Here is a 21,026-nt window from a genome sequence, read left to right on the forward strand (position 1 = left end):
TAAGTACAACCTGATTCAACAATCAATAATTTTGTGAAAAAAACATTTAAGTTCCACTTCTGCACTACAGTAATGTAAATATATATATCTATCTATCGATATTTCACGTTGTTTTGCACCCCAGAATCTGCTACATTATTTTTTTCCCCCATCAAATATGAAAGATTGAAAGGATGTGGTCCATGATGCAAGAACTGTTTTCTGACTTTTCCCCAATTTTGCTATTTTTGTTACTATTTAGGACTTATCAGATTACAGCAGATACAGGTCAATGCATGCTGCTTGGTAAATTTGTATATTTTCATCTAAGTCAATACAAATCCTCTGCAGGATCATTCTCAAAAAGAAAATCAGACTGGTGCCAAATTGAGAGCCATATTTAATAATTTAATTTCACCATGCATAAACCATATAGAAAATATTTTACAGCCATGACAATAATAAAAAGATACTTCATGATGCTAAAAAAAAGCTAGTGTCACAGATCACTGAAGGCTCACAAGTTGTCATCGGGTTAATCTGAAGGTAGTTAGTATACGGTTAGATCAACAGGGGGGAATAACAACAGAAAGTCGACAAAACAGTTTAAATAAAGAACTAAACATAATCATGATGTTAGAAAAATGCTGATGTTACTTTCATGGTACATCCACTTTGTGTCACAATCGACACAGCATGGGTGGTGCTTGATTTATGTACAGCCCTAACTCTGTCTCTGCTCTTTGAAAAGGTGGGTCATCATTGCTTTGCAAAAATGAAGCGCACGAGGTAAAGGTAATCAGTGTCCCCCCCCCGACAGAAATGGGGGTAGAAATTAATAATTAATAAGAAAAAGGGGGTTTAGTGAGTGTTAGCTGATCTGGGGGTACATGCAGAAGGCATCCACCCTTTTTCAAATGGCACTAGTTAGAAAAGAAAAATCATGACAAATACACTCCTTCATATCACAGAGGATTGGCAACATTGCGCCGCAATTAATACTGCTCATATCACATCAGAGCCTGGTCCAAACATGACAATAAACCTGCCAATATGCAAAGAAACACATCTAGCTTCTGATTACAATAACGTGCATTTTGGTAAAATCTCACTTTTTTCAGAAGTCTGAGAGGAAAACCAGTCAAAAAAGTAAGAAATAATAAAACGGCCTTTACTTTTTCTGACATTTTCACAGAGAAAAGAATTAGTGGCAACTGGGTATAGTCAATCAGTAACCAAAACTGACATGACAGAAGATGTATCATCTTTCCAAACATCTCTGAGGAATCACAATGTGGCCTCATTGTCAACCAGCATCTCAGAATAGGGAAGCAATTTATTTTTATGGAGATTGTTTTTGCTTTAACTTTTGGAATGTTAAAATTTCAAATAATCTGGCACGGCCTGAATTATCCCACTCATGCCAATTAAGTTGACCAGGCATGTGACTGCAAATTTCATTTAGCATTCTGAGCACAAAAATCTGCCTGTTAATACTGCTTAATTACAATACTGCTTTATACAAACAACAAAGCAAAGCAAAATAAAGCACTGCTTCACATATTTATGCATCTAGTCACCTATGATGTGTCCCTCTCTTCACCATCTGCCTTTGGGATGATGTATGAAATGATATACTTTCATATTAACTGCAGAAATGTTACCAAATCATCCCTCCAAGTGACACTAAGTTTGAGGTGTCATAAGCCAGCGGGTGAAGAAGTGAGAGAAAGATGCTGAACCATTTAATTTACAGCTCCATCAGCTCCATTACTGGATGTAATCATATAGCAATAAAACCGGAACAAAAGCATCGCTTTAACAAAATCTTAATAGTAATATGACATGAAAAAAGATTAAAGTAGGCATTGATCAAAAAACTACATAGTGTGTTACTGTGTAATTACTTTTCAGTCGGTGGAACAGAAGAGGGAGCTGTAGAGTAAAGAGTCTTAAAAGAGGAATGAAAACAGAATAGGTCCAAGTCACTTCAGTTCCATTCAGAGGAATGAGGACGTGTTACAGACGAGTGATTCACTTTATTCATTTATCCATTCATTCATTCATTCATTCATTCATTCATTCATCCAGCTGTCTACTGTTATGAAGTCAGTGCTTCTTCTTCTCTGGAGGAGGATCAAAGGAATTCCTTGACAGACAGAAAACAAAGTAATTTCTTACCTCCAGAATTTGACGAGGACATCGGTCACTACATTGGCTTAAACAGAAGCATTACTGCCTTTTTCACTGAAACCATTTGTGACCACTGGGTGACACATGTTCATAAGCTTGCGGCTGGCAGTATCATTTGGATTCTGCGCTAAATGTGAACCATGTTAACCCAAGTAGTTGACCACTCGCCCAACAGTGAAACCAAAAATTTGTCTGACAAACAAAAACTGTCAAGGCCTCCTTTTAAGAAAGAAGATATGAAGACACAGATGGATCACACAGTGTTTTCCCTACATAGTGTTGATGCAATGCTACTATAAAGTTTTCCTTTCTCTGATTGTTTATTTCTATTGAATAAGGCTGGAAAAGTTTCCTTCCAATTATTCAGTGTTCCAGTAATTCATTTTTGTATGGCCACATTACGAATTTTGTATGTTCTTTTGAAGCTTCAAGTCTGTCGTTTGAGTTTAACTAAGGATTTGCTAATATCTTACGTGTAAAATGTATGGAGTCACTGTATCCTCCCATCTAGTTGTCACAATTATATATTTTTATTTCATTCTTTGTGATTAGTTTCCTTCATCGTTCATCCACTCCTCCCAAAAGCAGGTAGTGTATTTTTAGGCGTCGTTAGCAAGACTGCAAGACTCCAGGTATTTTGCTTGTTTTTTCTTCATTTCCTTGTAAAAAGTCACTTTTTCTTCCATCTTATCACAGGAGGACAAAGCATGTAAGCACCTTCTCAACCTGACTGTCCTTCCTTTTCTCACGAGAAGACTCCTTTCCGCTGCCCACCCCTCAGAACAACACGTCTTCATTGGTAATGAGAGATTCCACAACAAGTCTCTGGTATCGGATGTCGTTGAGCGCCGTCATGGCGTCCAGCTCAGGGGCCCTCATCAGTGTTGGGCCGAAGACGATGCCCAGATTCTCGCTGGACATGAGGTTCTCCTTCTCATGCTGGGTCACTCTGGATGGAAAAAGGAAAGAAGGTGTCAGGTGTAAGCCCCCTCTGACCACGACACAAGGAATGGATCTAGATCAGGTGAAGAAAGTGAATCATGAAGAAAGTAACCATGTCTTGTGTGTGCAGACCTCTTGAGGTGAGCCATGAGGTATCGCAGCGTCTCGAAGTGAGCTGGCGGCAGCAGCTTCAAGGCCTCGTGGAGAGACTCCAGACGTTTTTCTGGGTCTGTAATCTCTGTACACACACACACACACACACACACACAAAAATAGCAAGAGAGAGAGAGATTAAAGGACAAGCGTTTCAGGAGCACTAGACATAAGCTATCCCAAGCCTTAGCAACACATGTGTATGGGATCAATTATCATACAATAACATGTAAAGAAAAAGACCTGACAAAACACATTTCACCCACACCTTTTCCTGATTTGAAGCATATGCAGCACAAATTCTTCTTGTTGCCATGTACCTGCAAAGCTTCTCTCGGTTTCCACTCATTCCTTCATCTTATGTAATAAAATAGAGAAAGCGTGGAGACCTACTTGCAGCTTCTATGAAGCGTGGGTAGGCATCATATGTGATGAGGGGAATAGGCAGCTCTCTGAAGTAGAGTTTGAGGGCTCCGGTGATGATGTTGATGTCCTCATAAGCATTTGAGGAAATATCAGCCTTCTCTCCATCTGTGGAACAAATCAGTCGACACAACAACCGAATAATGTGTCTGATATTTTCAGCGAGGTAAACACACACCACGAGAAAAACGAAAACTCAAGGATTATGACTTTATGGATTTTCTATTTGTTGATATTTCGCTGATCCTAAAAGGCAAATTGTATTAGAAAAAGCTCTCACCTCTGTCGAAGGCCAGTTTGACATCTTCAATCAGCTCACTGAAGCCTGATATTCTGTACAGACCCTCTGACTGAAGACCTGGGACAGGATGAGGAGAGTTGAACAGATGCTGCTATTAAGTGAATTTAAAACTCTTCTTTTCCAGCTGACACAGTTTAATTAAGTGATTATAATTCTGGATAACTGACAGATGAAGATATTTAATAAATTCACTCATTCCCACTTTTCAAATTAGAATATTTGCTTATTTTCGGTCTTCTACGACAATGAATTTAACAATGAAAGCACTTAATTTATTTTTTCATATTTTTTAACATGTTTAGACCAAAGGATTACTCGATTAATTAAGAAAACAACTGGCTAATCATCAGTGATGAGATATTGTTATTTAAAGTTTTAAAGTTAAAGATTTTACTGTGACTGTTGACACACAACAATGTGCTTGTTATAACAGTTTCTTCACTTTGTGCTAATGGAACATCTTAAGTGAAATAAACCAAATGATTATAAACAAGGGGACGAGACAGTGAATCTTGTGATCTTGCATGCAAATGTCCACCTCGTGGGTGTTATCTCTTTCCCTCTCTTACAGTAAACAATACTTGCAAGCTTTTTTTTTGTCAACATTACATAACCACTGACTCACACTCACGCACACACTCGCTTCCTCCTTTGCTCACCTCTTGACTCGAGTTCCTGTATGCACATGTCGACCACCATGGGTCTCTTGGTATTGTGGGCTTTGACCAGAGTGGTCAGATCGCAGCTGTACACCTTCTTGACGTGCCGCAGGTCCGGCTGGCAGTCGTTCGGGACAACTTTGGAGCACTGCTTATGGACGTTCAACCCACAGTCTGATGGAGAAAAAAACATCACTGTTTTGTCGACTCCTGACTCTCTCAAGCATCTCGTTCTGTTTGTATTAACATAAATGCTATCAGCTGTTTATACTGCTGTTAACATCCAACAACGTGTGCATAATTTAATTTTGTCCTGAAAGATTTGATAGTCGAAGTGAAATAACCAGATTGGATGCACTTAAAGGCAGGCTTTGCAGAGGCACAGTTCATCACCCACACACAGAAATAATCACACTGACAGTGTGTTCTTTGGCACCAGATTGAGTCTTTTAACATTTAAAATCCATGATACACTGCAGATGAGTCAACAGCAAAAGTGACTAACTTTAAGCCTGCTGTCCCAGTTTTCGAGTCACGGTTTAAGAGAGAGGAGGCGAAACACGTTGAGCACATTGGAGGAGGCAAACAGGAGCAGAAATTTAATCTATTTTTTGCAGGGATATTCATACGTGATAAATCAAAGATCACTGAGAATGAGCAAGTTTGAGAAACGTGCACCACACACTGATGTGTGAGAGAAAAGATATGTGTTACCTGCACACTTGACTCCCTGAGCGATGAGACCCCACATGAAGTTGGCACAATATTCACACCAGTGGGGGCCTCTGAAAGTGTGAACCTGGTTGGAGAGGCAGAGACAGAAAAGAGGAAATTTGATGTTAAAAAGGCCAGAGGGAATTCTAAACGTCACATTTTCATATTCTGTAACCCAGACCAGGTCACGTCATAATTGAACACAAGAAACAATCTTTATCGTAGACGAACAGGCACTGAAGAAAGACTGACGGAGACACAATAGGAGGGCTGAAAGGACATTTATAGAAAAATTACAGTGACAAGACTTTTTAATCTGCTCATTTCTCGCATAAATTGGCTCTATATAATGAAATGCTAATAACCTCCATCACAGCACAGTGCTTTGTGTGCGAGTGTGTGCGTGTGTGTGTTTGTCCACGTTTCCCTTAAGCTCAGTACACTGTGGCCCTGACCTTTGTGCTCCTCACTAATGGCTCCTTGTCATATGGAAATCTGAGGATCTAAAGTACCAAATAGAATCTTAAAACCTAAAATGGGAATGCAGAAATATGTGCTTCTCTTTCTGTGTGTGTGTGTGTGTGCATATGTGTGTATTCTAACACTCCGTTCCCTCAGAGGTGAATTTGAATAAGACCCCATGAGCTGAATCAGCGATTCTGGCATCACTGAAGGCGCACGCACGCACGCACGCACGCACGCACACACACACACACACACACACACACACACACACGCACACACACAGAGCACAGAATGTAGAAGCAAAGGAGCGGCTCTCACCTTGAAGTTGTGGACCTTCTCGTACTTGGGCACCAAGTCACTCTCTCTCAGGGTGGCCCGCCGCACCAGTGACGTGAGCTGCGAAAGGGCAAAAGATCTGATTGGTTGCCAGAAGGTGGAAGCAGGGGAGGCGGGTTTGGGGGGGGCTGGTGCCCGGCTGAGGCGAGTTCCCGAGCCCACGCTGGGGTCTGAGGTGCTGCCAGAGAGTGGCAGGGAGGGAATTGAACCAGCACTGACATTCAAACTGAGAGCTGCGGTAAACAAAGAGCCCTTCTGAGGTGTTTGTTTCTCGGCCCGTCTGCGTGACTGCTTTTTACCTCTTTTAACGATGTACGACTCTCGGCTCGGCATTGCGGGCCCTGTAGTTTTGGTGTGACACACTGTAGGTTTAAATCAAACACTGGCCCTGAGACCAAAATGGGAATCCCATGAATAAATACAGTAAGCCAATCACATTGAAACAAAAAAAGGAAAAACTCAAAAATAGCTCAGAGTAATCAACAACATAAATAAGTTGAAAGCAGCAACAATTAGAATCTCAAATCAATTCAAAGCTTCATCCGACAACAACATCCCAAATCGAGGGGCCAACGCGGGACCAATCGTGCCGTCTTAGCACCACAAAGATCAGCCAATCACATCAGCTCTGCATATTGATGCTGGCTGCATGGTGCAATTCCAGTTCATAACAAAAAAACAAAGCCAGCCAGGCAACAAAAACCTGTCTTGGGATGTAGAAAATAAAAAATTGTGTTAAAAAGTTCACTTAATATGATTCAGTAAATCTTCCCTCCTTGGAATTCCTCTAAAATCCTTCAAACCGGACTGATGCAGCAGAATGAGCGTTCCTGTCTCCTGGTCTCGTGTAGGTGAGCGCTCGAGTCCACATGGCTCACTGCGTGTGTGTGTTAATCCGCTTTCCCTCAACACACTCGCCAGGCAATATCAGCGCAGGAGGGAGGTGGTGAGGGCAGAGAGAGAGAGAGAGAGAGAGAGAGAGTGAGAGAGAGAGAGAGGGGGGGGAGAGAAAAAAGAGGAGGGGGATGCTGAGCTACGGTGCAGCAATGGATGAATTTAACAGGTCGCACTGAAAGGAGAGTGAGCCAATCAGAAGACAGCGATTCCTGTTGTTCGTCACCAAATCTGCCACCTCAATTGTCCCAGGAGAGACAGAGGAAAGAGGGGAGGGAGAGAAAGAATGAGCTGAGAAACAAGCTCTTATTTCATTCTTTCGTTCACACTTTTTGTCCCTCTTTGTTTCGCTTCTCTCTCTCTCTCTCTCTACTTCTTCTGTCATTTTGTCCGGTAATATCGATCAGTTTTCCCTCAGATGTTTCCCAATTTCTCTGATGACTGCAAACAATGGTGCTATTGTCCGGCTTAAGTGTGTTTCTTGCCTGAAATTTGAACAGAACAGACACATCCCCATGTCCTTATACGGCTCTGGAAATAAAAGCCCTGCTCGTCCATCATCTTAGCTCATGCAAGTAAAATTATAAAAGAACAGTTTCAGGCTACATTTCACTTAAGTGCCATTTCAGAGCTTTCGGGCTGAGTGCCGCCTCTGGTGGGAGGATGTTTGGACTTGACTTCTTTGACATTTTTGCGCTGATACACCCGACACCAAACAAGCAGCAGAACTGCAGTTAATCCTGCTACTCTGTGAGAGACTAAAAGCTTCCAACTACGGGTTTTGATCTTTTTTAAGTTAGATATTTTACATTAAGATACGAGAAATCTTGTTCTGCGACAAAGAAGTAAAAGATATTTATAAAAAATACAACCTCATATTAAAATCACTAATCCTCAACTTATATATACAACACAGTGAATATGTATGACTGGTTATGGATTTTTAATGAGTGTTCTCGTTGCATGGGGATGGCAGAGTGGAGGGTGTTGAACAAAAGAGCACCTCGACTGTAGACATACAAAGAAAGAAAAAAACAACAGTGAAAGGAATGAGGAACAAAAGCCGGGTACGCTTTGCAAGTCTCCCAACATGCACATTTTTTCTAAGTTTGTGGATTTATTTATGGATTTTCTGTCAGATCGAAGCCTTCTCCTCTCGCCGCAATCATTCCTGTCACCGTCCACTGAACTCACTCCCAAAACAAGGCCTTAAAAATTAAAATTTAAAAACTCATCACCAGAACCGTGTCTTTACGGCCCTCACGGGGGTCGTAAAAACGCATTTAACCCACAATAGCAGGTGATAAGCGGAATGAACGGATGAAATATGTGTTGGTCTGTCTTCCCTGCAGAGAGCCACCTCTGGTCTCAATGTCACAGCTGTACTGCTTTGTCTGCAAATCCAGCCAATTATGAAAAGCACACACGTACACGGGACCAACCCCATTACACACACACACACACACACACACACACACACACACACACAGACAGTGATGTATGAGGTGCAGTGGTGGTCATGCACTGCAGGTCATGCTAGGCCTCTGGAGGCTCAGTGTTGGTGTAGCAGCTAAACGCATTGCACACACTACTTTGTTATGAGCCTGTCGGTGTGTGTTTTAGCTGCACTGTATTACACTTCCGTCTCTGTGTGAGTGTGTGTGAGTCTGAAGGCTTAGCAGCAGCTGTATGAATGGATCTGCATCTCAGCTGCTCAACCTGTCAGGTACACTTCCTCTCAGTCGTCTGGGTTCAAGACTGAACACAGAAGACAAACTGATCGTCTGACAGCTGAACAGAAACTAATTATCCAACCGCAAAGTCAACTGTGAATTCTTGGTGTGCAGTTTCTGGGAGATAGCAGGTTTCTGCAGGCAAACTGCTGTTATGTAATTTTACTGCAGAGCCCTTGGCTGGAGGCCATCTCTCCTCTGCATCCATCCATCCATCCTCCTCCACCTCCTCCTTTCACCAAGTTCCTCAACTCTTCCATCAGTACTGAACTGAACACACAGCAACTTGATAACACTTCTTATCCATGTCCTATGCATTAATGCGCATATATTTTAAAAATGCAAACGCAACCCAAACTTATTCACCACTCCACTCATTCCATCTCTGGATCTTTCCATCCCAAAAACAAGGGCTCATCTCAGTGTTCCTACAAATTTTCCACTGTCAATTTCTGTATTAATTACTGATCTTTTTACATTTCACTGACTAAATACTCACCATGTTATGGTATTTCAAAACACGCAAAGGAAATTAGCAAAAGAGATCTGATGAAAGACTGAATTTGTCTGAGAACTGTTCATTGTTAGGGCTCATTTCAGACTGCGGCTTCCTGAAGGAAACATTGCTTGATGTGTAGGCTGTGCTCCACTTCTCATTCTAACCAATCCCACACCAAAAAACGACCTAAGCCTTCAGGTCACTTTGCCAGAAACATTTTTTGGTCTGAGTTCCAACACAGTTTCTACTTTAAAAATCCACATTCCTGACAGAGAAGTTTTGAAGACACTGATTGGTATTAGGTATTTCAGATCAACCAAAACAACCCCTTTGCCAAGTCCCTTCATCGAGTGGACACAACATTCATGCACTTGCGTTTGTCCTCACCCTCTCCTCTGCATTACGGTTGTCTTTGGCGGGAGCGGGTCCATCCAGGGCCTCTGGGCTGAACGGTAGATGTTTTTTCAGAGTGGGCTCCTGGTTCAGGGTGGTGTAGCCCACATGCTCATAGATGGGGTTTATTGTCATCTTCGCGATGTACTCTGCTGCCTGACAGATCAGAAGGTTACAGTAAATATGGCAGGTTCAACTGTGACATTTGCAATGCTTCCCACTCACCTTAAACTCAATCTTACAACAATATTCTTCATCTTAGAACAGTTTGTATTTTCCTATTGTGGATTATGCCAAAACGTAACTACCTACTGTTTTTATGCAAATAACAACAAAAAGATGAATTACTTCTCAATATTACAGTACAGTAAAGGACAGTTAAGAGGGACACAGTGGAGGACGGACGAACCCACACACACCTTTGTCTCAATGTAGAGTGTGATGAGGCCGTCTGTGACCAGGTCGTGGATGGACTCAAACCTCTTCTCTCCAACAAAGTGCTTCCCGTCATGGTAGAGACGGAAGTTTCTCGTTTGGTTCCCAAACCTTGAGGGAAGGGAGGAGGAAGCTTTAGCTTTGCGATAATCTAGCAACAGACTTGAGTCCTAAATGTTTATTCAAACTCTGGGATTCTGCTCATCCACCAGTCACTGCAGCTCATGCATTCAAAAGCACATGACACAACAGACTCAAATAGTGGCTGGTTTTCTAGCACAGACACGTGGTGATGAGACTGAGTGGCACGAAAAAGGAGTGCTTCATTGCAAAAATACAACTAAGGAGCCTCATAACAAAATTCTCCTTCTATTTTCTGTCTTTATAAACTAATATCATGAAGCTCTTTAATAAGATAACACTTAGTCAAAAAAAATGGCACAAACTCGAAGTGCCAGAGCTCTGACAGACAGACCTTGAACTGGGCCAACACATTATCTGCTCCTCAGTGGATCACAATGGAAGCGCTGCGAGAAAAAGCAGCACCGCTACATCATTAACCCAAAATCCAACCTTTCCTTTTCTGCAAACCCAGAGAGGAACATTAGTTTATGAAGCGGGTATTTATGGAAGGTAATTATAACCACAGCGAGAGAAACTTGTGCAGGTGGAAGAGCGACATGACTATGAATAGAGCAAACTGACCCAAAACCTACTTCAAATTATGCCATGCACCCATTTAAAAGTGTGACACCTACTCTGATGACTGATGCTTAGAAGCTAACCGGGCTAAGTGGGCAGCTGGGTGGTGCTCAGATCAGACGATAGACAAGAATAATTTGAGTACTTCAGCCAATGAACATTTGTTAGCCTGGTTAGGGAGACGGCACACACTGCTTTTCTCACTTCTCTACTCTGACCCCTCCTCATGAAGAAAGGCCCTCTGGAAGACGCCACGCGGAGCCATGTGAGCTTAGAGATGAGCGCCTCTGAGCAGCTTACAGCTCACCTCCTGCCTTTAAAACCCCCGCACCTCAAGGCACCCGGGGTGTGACAACACGCGATCAGACAGCACTCACAGCTTCTTGCCTTGTCACACAATTACATGCAGGGATCGGTGCTGGAGGTCGAACAAGTACAAGGTCTCAGGTGATCCACAGGAAGTGGAGAAGCATAACACAAGCCAACGTACCTTAGAGCCAGTGTGTATGTGCCCGGCTGTCTCTGACTCTCTCTAATAAGGTAGCTGCCTTCGGCCTGACTCAGTAACTGGTCGGCCTCTTCTCTTGAGATCATCCCGTGGAACCTGGATGTAAAAGCAGCAGAAGGTCAATATTACTTATGTCACACAAGTAACCAATCAGCTTCCACATCATCACACAGGAATTGAGAGCACAAACGCTGAATAAAGAGAAGGCCAACTCACTCTCTTCCATAGTATTTAGGTCTGTTGTCCACCTGCAGGAAAAAGAAAAATATATAATTTGTAAAATACTAGTACAGGCAGGCTACACAGGGCAGACGGCAGACACTCCTGTGCGATAAGAAGCAGACAAACTACAGATTGAAGATAGTTTTCCATGCCAACTTATATGTTGACGAGTAACTTTTGATGAAATGCCACTGGCTGCACAACTGAACACACACTGTGCTCTTGTTAAATATTTTCCCAAATTTTGCTACATGCGAGTTCGTGGGTGCGTGGGAGTCGAGAATGTTGCACGAGTCAGATAAAAAGCTGAGCGTTCTGTTGTTCTCAACAAAACTGCTGTCGCGCCAATAAATCAACAAAGACCCGACCAGCAGTGCTGAATGTTAATATGCATGTCCTGTTAGCTGTGTGTATGAAAGACACGGGACCAGAGAAAACGAGGGGACATGTGCACTCAATATACATTTCAGGAATTAAGACAGAAAATGTAGACAAACCTTACCTTGAGAATACACAAGAGTAGATTTAAAGAAGTAAACGGTCCATATACAGACTTATATACAGTCAAAAGAGCAGAAGCCAAACTCCTGCCATTTCATTCACTCTTCAAGTGAAAGTCTCCAATGTACAGAACAATACAACACAGTTGAGATGCTAAAGGAGTCAAAAGTTAGGTTGGCAGAGACCCACTCATGATGGTGGATGTAGTCCAGTCCTGTCTTATCTGCCATGCATGCGCACCTCTGGACTCCCACCAAAGCTGCTCCGAGGCCTGTCAGTCAGCCATGCATGGAGCGGACAGACTAATACCCATTACTAATGCTCAAAAGGCATCCTCGACTGCACATTACTGAGAGCCGAGCTGGAGGGAATAAGCTGTTCAGACGTTTTGCATAAACAGTGTGCTTGGGATGAAATGATGAAATAAACTTGTGCTGGGTGAAATGTTTACCTGGCACAGCATGGAACAATTGTGTAGAGAGTTAAATACGCAACCTGTAGGCTTTTTCACGTCTTGCATTTGGCACCCAAACTACTGCCAGGGCTGTCAGCTTGCTCTGAATTTGTGCTTTAATAAAGCATGAATAAAGAGCTCCATAGAGAGTTTTTCACTTAACAGCTCATCAGCTACAAAGATTTATGTCTTTGACGGATCATTCAGCAGTCAGTGGGAGGTAAATGTCAGCTTACAGAAGACAAAAGCAAAGCTATTTTTACTCACAGTTATGGACAAATTGAAACATATTGCACTGACAGAGATGTTTTACATGAAGTTTAGTCCCAAATCTTGAACAACATTTATACCTCGTGGATGAACTGATGGCTACAATGTAGAGCGGGTTTAGCTTTCAGTTTAGGAGGTCATTTCCAAATAAAATCAGTTCTGTCAAAGAAGAGTTAAAAATGGCTGTATAATTTGCCACAGCCCAAGTGAACATCTTTGCATTGCTCATTTTGTCTCACCAACAGTCTAATCCCAAATGTATTTCATTTACAAGGACATGAAAGAGAGAAAAGCATCAAAAGCTTGCATATAATAAGCTGGAGAAAGTGGGTGTTGGGCAATTTTAGTTGATAAATCAATAAAGTCAATAATTATTCCTTACTATGTCTGTATATGAGTGCATTGCTTTACTGAAAAAAAACAACTTTTCACTCAAAAAAATGCTGTGACTGGAGGGCCTGCAGCTAAAGGACAGTTCCCCCTCATTGATGTGTCATCAACGTGGCACAAATCAAAAAAGTACCAGACAAAAATAAGTGCTTATTGGTGCATCATTAACACACATATGGCTGAACTCCCAGCAGACAACACGGCGCTGCCAGTAACAGCAGGGGCTCTTCCACCCCGTCTGTCTACCGATTATAACTGGGTCAGCACCGACTACCTGATCAGGCCAGGGCATCAAAGCCAACAACCGTTCGTTTAGCTCCACACATTCATCCTGCTTTGCATCCACCAGGCCCTGAGAGGACTGTTTTTAGAGATCAACACACACACAGCCACAGCACAGTCCATCATTTTTTTAATCCCACTTGGATTCCCCCAAATCTCCCCACCCAGATGCTTCAATTCATGTTGTTTTGATTGAAAAAAAAAATGCCAACACATCTACCCACTTTGATGTGTGCTCAGTTAACGTCACCAAATATTGCTTAAATCATTGTCCAAATATCACTAACAGGGCTCCCTCCCTTCTTCTAAGAAAAAGGATTGGAGGACCACCATTGTACAGCCAGTTAAAATGTCTCTTCGGCCTGTTATCCTCCCTGCAGTGCAATGGACTGATGGACATGGTTTAATCAAGTTGACTGTGCTGTCACAGCATTTGCTTAAAACCTAATCTATTGTTATGACTATCTGCAGCCTCTTTGGGAAAATTAGGCTTGTTTTAATAGAACAATATTGATTTTTCTGCCTGTTCAGTGATGCAGTGAAAAGGCTGTCCATGTCTCATGTATACACAGTTGATTTATTCGTGCTATTTCATGTTAATATCACAAGGTGAATTAAAACTGTATTTCACGAGAATAGGACAAGACATGACAGACTAATTGAACTTGTTGTTTGACTACTGGGGAGTGTGTCCTCACCTCGCAGGTGCAGGTGAGTCTGCGTGGGTGAGGTGCCTCCTGCTGGAGCTGGTACACTGTGCCAGAACACACACAACAAACCATGAGCAAAAAGCAGCTGAGACCAAGAAAAAGAACATAAGAAAGCTCATTTGAATGTAAAACCATTCCAGGATTACTTACAGTAAGACTTCCACACCGGTGGTCTGTATTCATCATGATCTGGGGACAGAAAAAGTGCAATACCTCAATAACCACATCCTGAGTTACAGAAACTCGATTTGCTGTGTTACAGTGCCCTCTAGTGGACACATTATAATTATGATCAGCGCTGGTTTTTATGTCTCAATTTTGTCATGTCCCACCAACGGAATCTCTCATTTCATTTCATCTTCCTTCTTATTTCAAACACAGACTGCCTGAGAATTCAGGGGGAGCTTAATGCACAAATGGCTAAGAGCACCAAGATTTTGGAGGAATTACGTGAACATCACAACTTTACACTGAAACTGCAGAAGGAAATTTTAATTAACAGGCTTGCAGCTGAAATGACAGCATGACATGTGAAGATAAGGCTTTCAGCTACTTTATTTTCCACGATGTCAAACTGATAGATGATGTTTTTTCCACAATGGAAACCTAGTAGTATAATTGATCACTTAATGAATACATCTACTCTGTGAAGCACAAAAAAGCATGAAACATTCATTTATATTACTTTGCAGAAATGTATTGTACGCTAGCTCTCACTATGATCGTCATCTTTCTTAAGCCTTTGCTTTTGCTTTGCTTTTTTTTGAACCTGCTAAATTTAATTGTTGATGATATCAGCATTGGAGCAGCGTTGCCTCGTTGCTTGTTCAACTGACTAACACTGACAGGAATATTAAAATAAGCATGACTCTGAATATTATTCAGCCCCAAGCACTCAGTTGGAGTTTGGCTGAACTCTGCAACAGCTACTGATCATCTTCACTTAAAATCCCACACTGTGATTACTCTGAAGTCCTTCCAGCTTTAAATTCTATATTTTTATCTAAACTCTTTATTTCAAGCCTCACTGTGGCTCAGAGTGTGAAGGAACTGCCTAAATTCACACCAGTGCTGCAGGTCTCTATTTCCACCTAATCCTAGAATCAGCAAAAGAGAACAGCTCTGTTTCAAAACTCCACTTATGGTCAAGAGGAAATACATCGCTTTTGACAATGGAAATTAATATGCATCTTAAGACTCTGTGTCCTTCGCATCTTGCAAATTTAGGCATATGCGGTCTTCCATCTTCTCTGCATGGGGAAAACTAACAGCCTGTTTCCTGCCTCTGTGTACTCTGAGTTCAGTCTGCAAGTCTTATCTATTCAACACTTGTCGTCCTGGTATCCTGTCTTCAAAATAACTCCCAATCCTCCCCGGGCAAATGTCTCACCCTCTTTCTCAAGGCAACAGAAAGACACATTCAAAAAGAAACCAGACATAACATACAGGCTGTTGACAACTCTCACTGCCTGCAACGGGTGTGGAAAGAAATGAAACCCAGTGTGCTTTGACTGAAATACTGCAAAGACAACTGTGATGCACTGGTGCTTTAGTTGAGTGTTTCTGTTTTTGTGAGGTTTTATACTGTTGCCCCAATACATTTTAAAGAGATATACTGTGCTTATTTTCCCCCACCACAATGTGTACGACACTTGCTGCGCGTAGATTAATGTTTAACATAAAAGCTTAGCAAAATCAATTTTTTTGGCACAATAATTTAGTGCCATTCAACAGGAAGCAGGAAGTCCTGCTCCATTAAAAGTAGGTCCTGCATAAAATAAAAGTAAATTAACAACCAAAAGTATATTTTCAGCAAACCATGCTGAAAGTAAAAGTAGCTCAGTAGTAAAAGTACTCATTATGTAGGAGAAGATACCCTGTCATTGTCTACATTGTTTTATATTATGAAATTAATTACAGTGTAAGTAGCATTCTCATGTTGAAACATGTCGCTGTTTTATACGCTGTGGGATAGTTTAACCCTTAAAAATGCATCGTTTTGTAAACTGACCATAAAATTTGTATGTAAAGCCTTCATCTGCAAAGTAAACGGTGACTGTAATTGTTGAATAAATACTCTGGAGTAAGAAGTGCAATGTTTGTCTCAAAAATTTTGGGGAGAAATCAGCAGCACAAAATGGCAATTTAAATGCAGCAGTGGCCTCTCTCAGTTTAAACAAAGTACATTACAGAAATATTATCATAGTAAAACTATGAGTGACCAGTGTATCAGTGCAGCAGCCACAACCAAGAGAAACACACACGCAAACAAACCATTAAAACACTCAGATGTGAACAAAAAGGCCGAAATCTGAGGCGTGGTGCTGCTTACCAAAGACATTTAGGGCCATCTTGATTCTGTGATATGATGAAGATGAACAATTAAGCAGCAGATCCAAATTTCCCAGCAAAACGGACCCACTTACTTTAAATCCTGAAAGAGAGCACACAAAAAGAATAAGATGAGAGCCGTCCAGCCGCTGACTGTGGTGAGCCACCCTGGCTAAAGTGAAAACAGCAGAGTAACGACAAACAATACATGATGAAGCTCAGATTATAAGAGAGCTAACGTTAGCGGATTCGGTCAGCGTTACTTTAGTTGGTGGGCTGAACCGAGGAGAAAACGCAAATCGCTGATGTTTCTTTTGATATCACACTGAAAACAAATAAAATGGTTCGCAACACGCTCAAAATGCACCGAGGGCGGCTGAGAATGATGCTTACTAATGCATGGTTTAATAATCTAACGGTTAGCTAATAATACTCACATTCACATCCATTCTACATTGTGGTCGCCATCTTGTTGGGTCACGTGAGCAGTCTCGCCCTCTCTCCAGGGTAACTATGGCAACGGACCTTGCTGATGCTACTATACGACTAATAAAGACGTCGTTAGTATTTAGTACAAAATAATTAACTTACCTTGTATTTCAGTGTGTACACTTTGTAAACCTAATATTTTCAAAGTGAACTGGGTTTGAACATAGTTCCAGGCTAGTTATCCATCTAGCTAACTGGACATTTTAATGATGGACACAAACATCGATCTGCATGAGGTAGTCATGAAATGGCACTACTTCAATTAAATACAGAAGTACCTTGTGGCGCCAGTACGGCCGGTTAGCTCAGTTGGTTAGAGCGTGGTGCTAATAACGCCAAGGTCGCGGGTTCGATCCCCGTACGGGCCACAGCTTCCTTTTCTTCTTCCTTCGCTTTGCCTTATCAAAGGATAACACTATGGAAGTAAGGAAAGATAAGATAACTTTTTTTGTTCTCTTTTTCTGTTCTTGTGAACAAAAAGTGTGCAAAAACAATTACAAAAAAATATAGAGGTAATAAATTAACAATTTACAAGTACAGTAACCACAGTACAGTATACAGCTATATACAAGTCCTCATGAGGGAGGAAAAGAGGACTAGACCATTGAACTATATAGTCTAACAGCAGTGGGAATGAAGGACCTGCGGTAGCACACCTTCCTCCATTGAGGGTGTAGCAGTCTGGCGCTTAAGGAGCTGCTCAGAGCCTCCACTGTCTGATGCAGAGGGTGAGAGGTGTTGTCCATGATGGACGTCAGCTTGGCTAACATCCTCCTCTCTCTCGTGAAATCGACCAGCTGGTCCTCTGGTGTGGTCTGAACAACCTGGAGCTAAACCCGTTCAAGACTGTGGAGATGACAGTGGACTTTAGAAAGAACCCACCCACCTCACCTCCCCTCACCTCCCCTCACCATTCTCAACAGCACAGTGTCTACTGTGGACTCCTTCCCACAGAGTCCCACATAGACCTCAACAGGAAAAAGGCCCAGCAGAGGTTGTACTTTCTGCGACAGCTGAAGAAGTTCAACCTGCCTCAGGAGCTGCTGACCATCTTTTACACCCCCATCGTCCAGTCTGTTCTCTGCACTTCGATCACTGTCTGGTTTGGATCGGTCACCAAACAGGACAGGAACACGACAGGGCTGCAAAGGTTAATCAGATCTGCAGAAAAAATCACCTGCAGGGCCAACCTGGCCTCCATTCAGGACTTATACCAGTCCAGGGTCAAAAAACGGGCAGGAAGCATCACTGCAGACCCCTCACACCCTGCACACAAACAGTTTGATCTGCTTCCCTCTGGTAGGCGTTACAGAGCTCTGTATGCCAAGACTACCAGACTGTCTCCCCCATCTCCCTGTAATCCACTTGCCATTGCAGGAACCATCGCACTGTTTGCACTACATGTACATATATTTATATTTTGTTTTATTTTTCTTTTCTTCCTGGAAATACTTGATTGAGCTGATTCTGATTCTCAGTGCGTTTGGAGAAGTCAAAAAACATGATTCTCACTGCACTCCCTGCACTCTCCAGGTGAGTCAGCACCTGGTGCAGCAGGTAGATGACAGTGTCATCCACCCCGATGTTTGGCCTATAGGCAAACTGCAGCGTGTCCATCAAGGTAGCTGCTGATGAGCCTCTCCATGGTCTTCATCAGGTGGGAGGTCAAGGCGACAGGCCTGTAGTGGTTTGGCTCCTTGGGGTGTGCAGTCTTAGGAGCTGGAACCACACAGGAGGTCTTCCACAGGACAGGGCCCCTCTCCAGACTAAGGTTCAGGTTGAAGATGTACATGACCACCTCACAGAGCTGGTGTGAGGTGGTAGGGATCTGAGATCTGGGGCTGATCCTGTCTGGTCCTGCAGCTTTCCTGCTCTTCAGCCACCTCAGTTCTCTCCTCACCTGGTCTGATGTTAAGGAGAGGGGTGAGGGACGGGGGGTGGGGAGGCGAAAAGGGTGGACAGTAGGGGATGGGGGTGCTGATAGTGGAAGAGGGGGGCTGGTGTGAAGTGGTGTGAAGACAGGGGGGTGATGGGAGGTGAAGTAGAAGACAGTGATGGTCGGGTGATGGTGGTAGAGTTTGCTGGTCTGGAGATGTGTGAAGAGGGGAGAGGAGGGGTGGCAGAGGGGGTGGGGTTGGAATTAAGCCTGTTGGAAAAGCAGGTTTAATTCACTTGCCCAGTGCTGGTTGCCTTCAGCTGTCCCTCTGGCTCCACTCGGTCTTCAGACCTTTCCACACATCTCGTGTGTTGTTCAATATAATACTCCTTCTTTACTAAACACGGCAACACTTTCAAGAAAATGTGAAAATTTAAACAGAAAATCTCAACATCTGTGTAAAGTTTCTCAACAACATTCTTAAAATTCTGATACTTTCAAAAGCAGGGAAGTAAAGTAGGTAAAGTACTCATAAATGTGTAGTTAGACAGCATTTTAATCTAATATTTTATTGGAATGTTATGTTACTGTATAGCAATATTTACAGTAGATGATCCAAGTAAAGCTAATTTGAACTATTTTATACACTGTAAATTTATACACTTTATACACAGTGGTTTAATCTGCAACACTGCATCATTTTTGCAGTCAATTAAAAAGTAAATTTAAAAAGCGCAATAGTGACCTGAAAAGAAATGAAATGCAGTGGAGTGGAAATATAATGTAGCATGACATGCAAATGCTCAAGTAAAATACCTCAAACTAGTGGTTAAATACAGAATTTAAGTAAATGTGTAGTAGTGGTACACAAACTTTTTTTTAGGATATGTCCTCACTATCCACCTGCTGTTCGTTTGCACTGTTTACCTCACCCACTTGCACTATACTCCACCCTGCACTACCTCACTTTTGGACTACCTCCAGAAACATATTTATTTTACTTATCTTACTTTATTTTGTGTTACCTTATTCTATTTTATTTTTATTTTATTTTATTCTTCCATTATATGTTACTTGTTACGTTCTATGTATGCACCAATCACCAAGACAAATTCCTAGTAATGAATTCCTCCCTCTTACTTGACTATTAACACAACATTTATCTCTACAAAGAAGTCAATAATTATTTGAGCATTTTAAGTTAATAATGGGGATCCATCTGACTAATCGAACCTTATTAAACCTTTATTACTAAGCCCCTTTGCCCTCACGCTGCCATTCGCCCAAACCACCACGCGACGGCGCTGTTTAGCCGCCGTGGCTGCACTTTGTCCCTCGGCCTGATACTGTAGTGCCGAGGAGCCCGTGCTGGAGGCGGTGTGTTGCTCTTCATTGTTCCAGCAGAAAGCTCGGTGCATGGTTTTCCCACATTTGTCTCAATGGCTACCGCACAGAAACCACGTCCCACCTGAGAGGGAGCGGTTCGGCTGCGGAGACGGGACTGGCTGCTGGAAACTTGAGCGCTGACTGGGATTTAGTGTCAGCGTTGAAAAGGAAACAGAAAAGCTCTTAGTGACGGACTTACTGTGGACCCTGAAGAAAGACGGGGGTAAGGAAATCATGCTACCCGGATTATGAAGCGAGCTTACACGTAGCTTCCCCGGGATTCCTTGCGTGTGTGTGTGTGTGCGCTCACTTCTGTCTAAATCTAACCAGATTTATTGCGATGTGCATTTCCCGTGTAAACGCTTTGGCTGCTAAACCGTGTGTTTCTGCTTGCTGAGCCCGATATCTTCAGTATGAGCCCGCTTCGGTTGCAGCCAGCCTGCTCGTTTTCCTAATCGGCTGAGCTTTAGGAGGTCCAGCAGGGCTTCCTTTACTGTAAGCCTAATGATAGACGAGGGTAGCCCTCTCCATGTATGCGTTTTAAACATTTACACGTCCTGCAGGCTTTCCACAAAGTTCACATTTATTTCGCGGATGTTTGTTTACTTTGGACGGTCTTTGTTTTTTTGTTTGTTTGTTTTTTGCAGTTATTTCCCTGCTGCCCTTTTTCCACTCAGCAAACCTTACAATAGACTGAGCTTGTCATTGTCAACACGTCACCACATGCACATTAATGTTGAATACACACACATACACGTACACAAACACACACACAGCCTGTCTTTT

General features: G+C 42.4%; 2 protein-coding genes and 1 non-coding gene across 6 annotated transcripts in view; 2 read left to right on the forward strand and 1 right to left on the reverse strand.

Moving 5' to 3' along the window:
• Nucleotides 1-343: 343 nt before the first annotated feature.
• Nucleotides 344-17,029, reverse strand: LOC124055619 (N-chimaerin). 4 transcript variants are annotated; one of them, XM_046382575.1, is made up of 15 exons: nt 16,927-17,029; nt 16,491-16,592; nt 14,309-14,347; nt 14,147-14,202; nt 11,546-11,577; nt 11,312-11,425; nt 10,104-10,230; nt 9,679-9,840; nt 6,148-6,225; nt 5,365-5,449; nt 4,651-4,824; nt 3,971-4,048; nt 3,661-3,798; nt 3,247-3,352; nt 345-3,121 (listed from the first exon to the last, which is right to left on the reverse strand). In XM_046382575.1, exons 2-15 carry the CDS (start codon nt 16,507-16,509, stop codon nt 2,950-2,952), a joined length of 1,380 nt encoding a protein of 459 aa, XP_046238531.1. In that variant the 5' UTR covers nt 16,510-16,592; nt 16,927-17,029; the 3' UTR covers nt 345-2,949. The 4 variants fall into 4 exon arrangements, with proteins under 4 accessions (XP_046238534.1, XP_046238531.1, XP_046238533.1 ...); XM_046382577.1 differs by lacking the exon at nt 16,927-17,029 and adding an exon at nt 16,753-16,905; XM_046382576.1 differs by lacking the exon at nt 16,927-17,029 and adding an exon at nt 16,729-16,902.
• A 243-nt stretch (nt 17,030-17,272) lies between these two features.
• Nucleotides 17,273-17,346, forward strand: trnai-aau. The gene has a single exon. It is a non-coding gene; the product is annotated as a tRNA-Ile (tRNA).
• A 2,838-nt stretch (nt 17,347-20,184) lies between these two features.
• Nucleotides 20,185-21,026, forward strand: part of LOC124055320 (FERM, ARHGEF and pleckstrin domain-containing protein 1-like) — a 44,847-nt gene continuing 44,005 nt past the window's right edge. Inside the window, exon 1 of the mRNA XM_046382026.1 lies at nt 20,185-20,463. The gene's annotated coding sequence lies outside the window, so the exon portion shown is untranslated. The remainder of the gene's footprint in view (nt 20,464-21,026) is intronic.

This window comes from Scatophagus argus, chromosome 24 (genome assembly GCF_020382885.2).
Source record: "Scatophagus argus isolate fScaArg1 chromosome 24, fScaArg1.pri, whole genome shotgun sequence".
In the NCBI taxonomy this organism is placed as follows: Eukaryota; Metazoa; Chordata; class Actinopteri; family Scatophagidae; genus Scatophagus; species Scatophagus argus.

Bases quoted from the DNA above. Each gene is read 5' to 3' on its own strand.
- LOC124055619 (XM_046382575.1), bottom strand. The intron at 9,841-10,103 runs GTGTGTGTGGGT...CTGATCTGTCAG, and splicing joins CACTCTACATTGAGACAAAG to GCAGCAGAGTACATCGCGAA. The intron at 3,799-3,970 runs GTGAGAGCTTTT...TTTGTTCCACAG, and splicing joins CAAACTGGCCTTCGACAGAG to ATGGAGAGAAGGCTGATATT.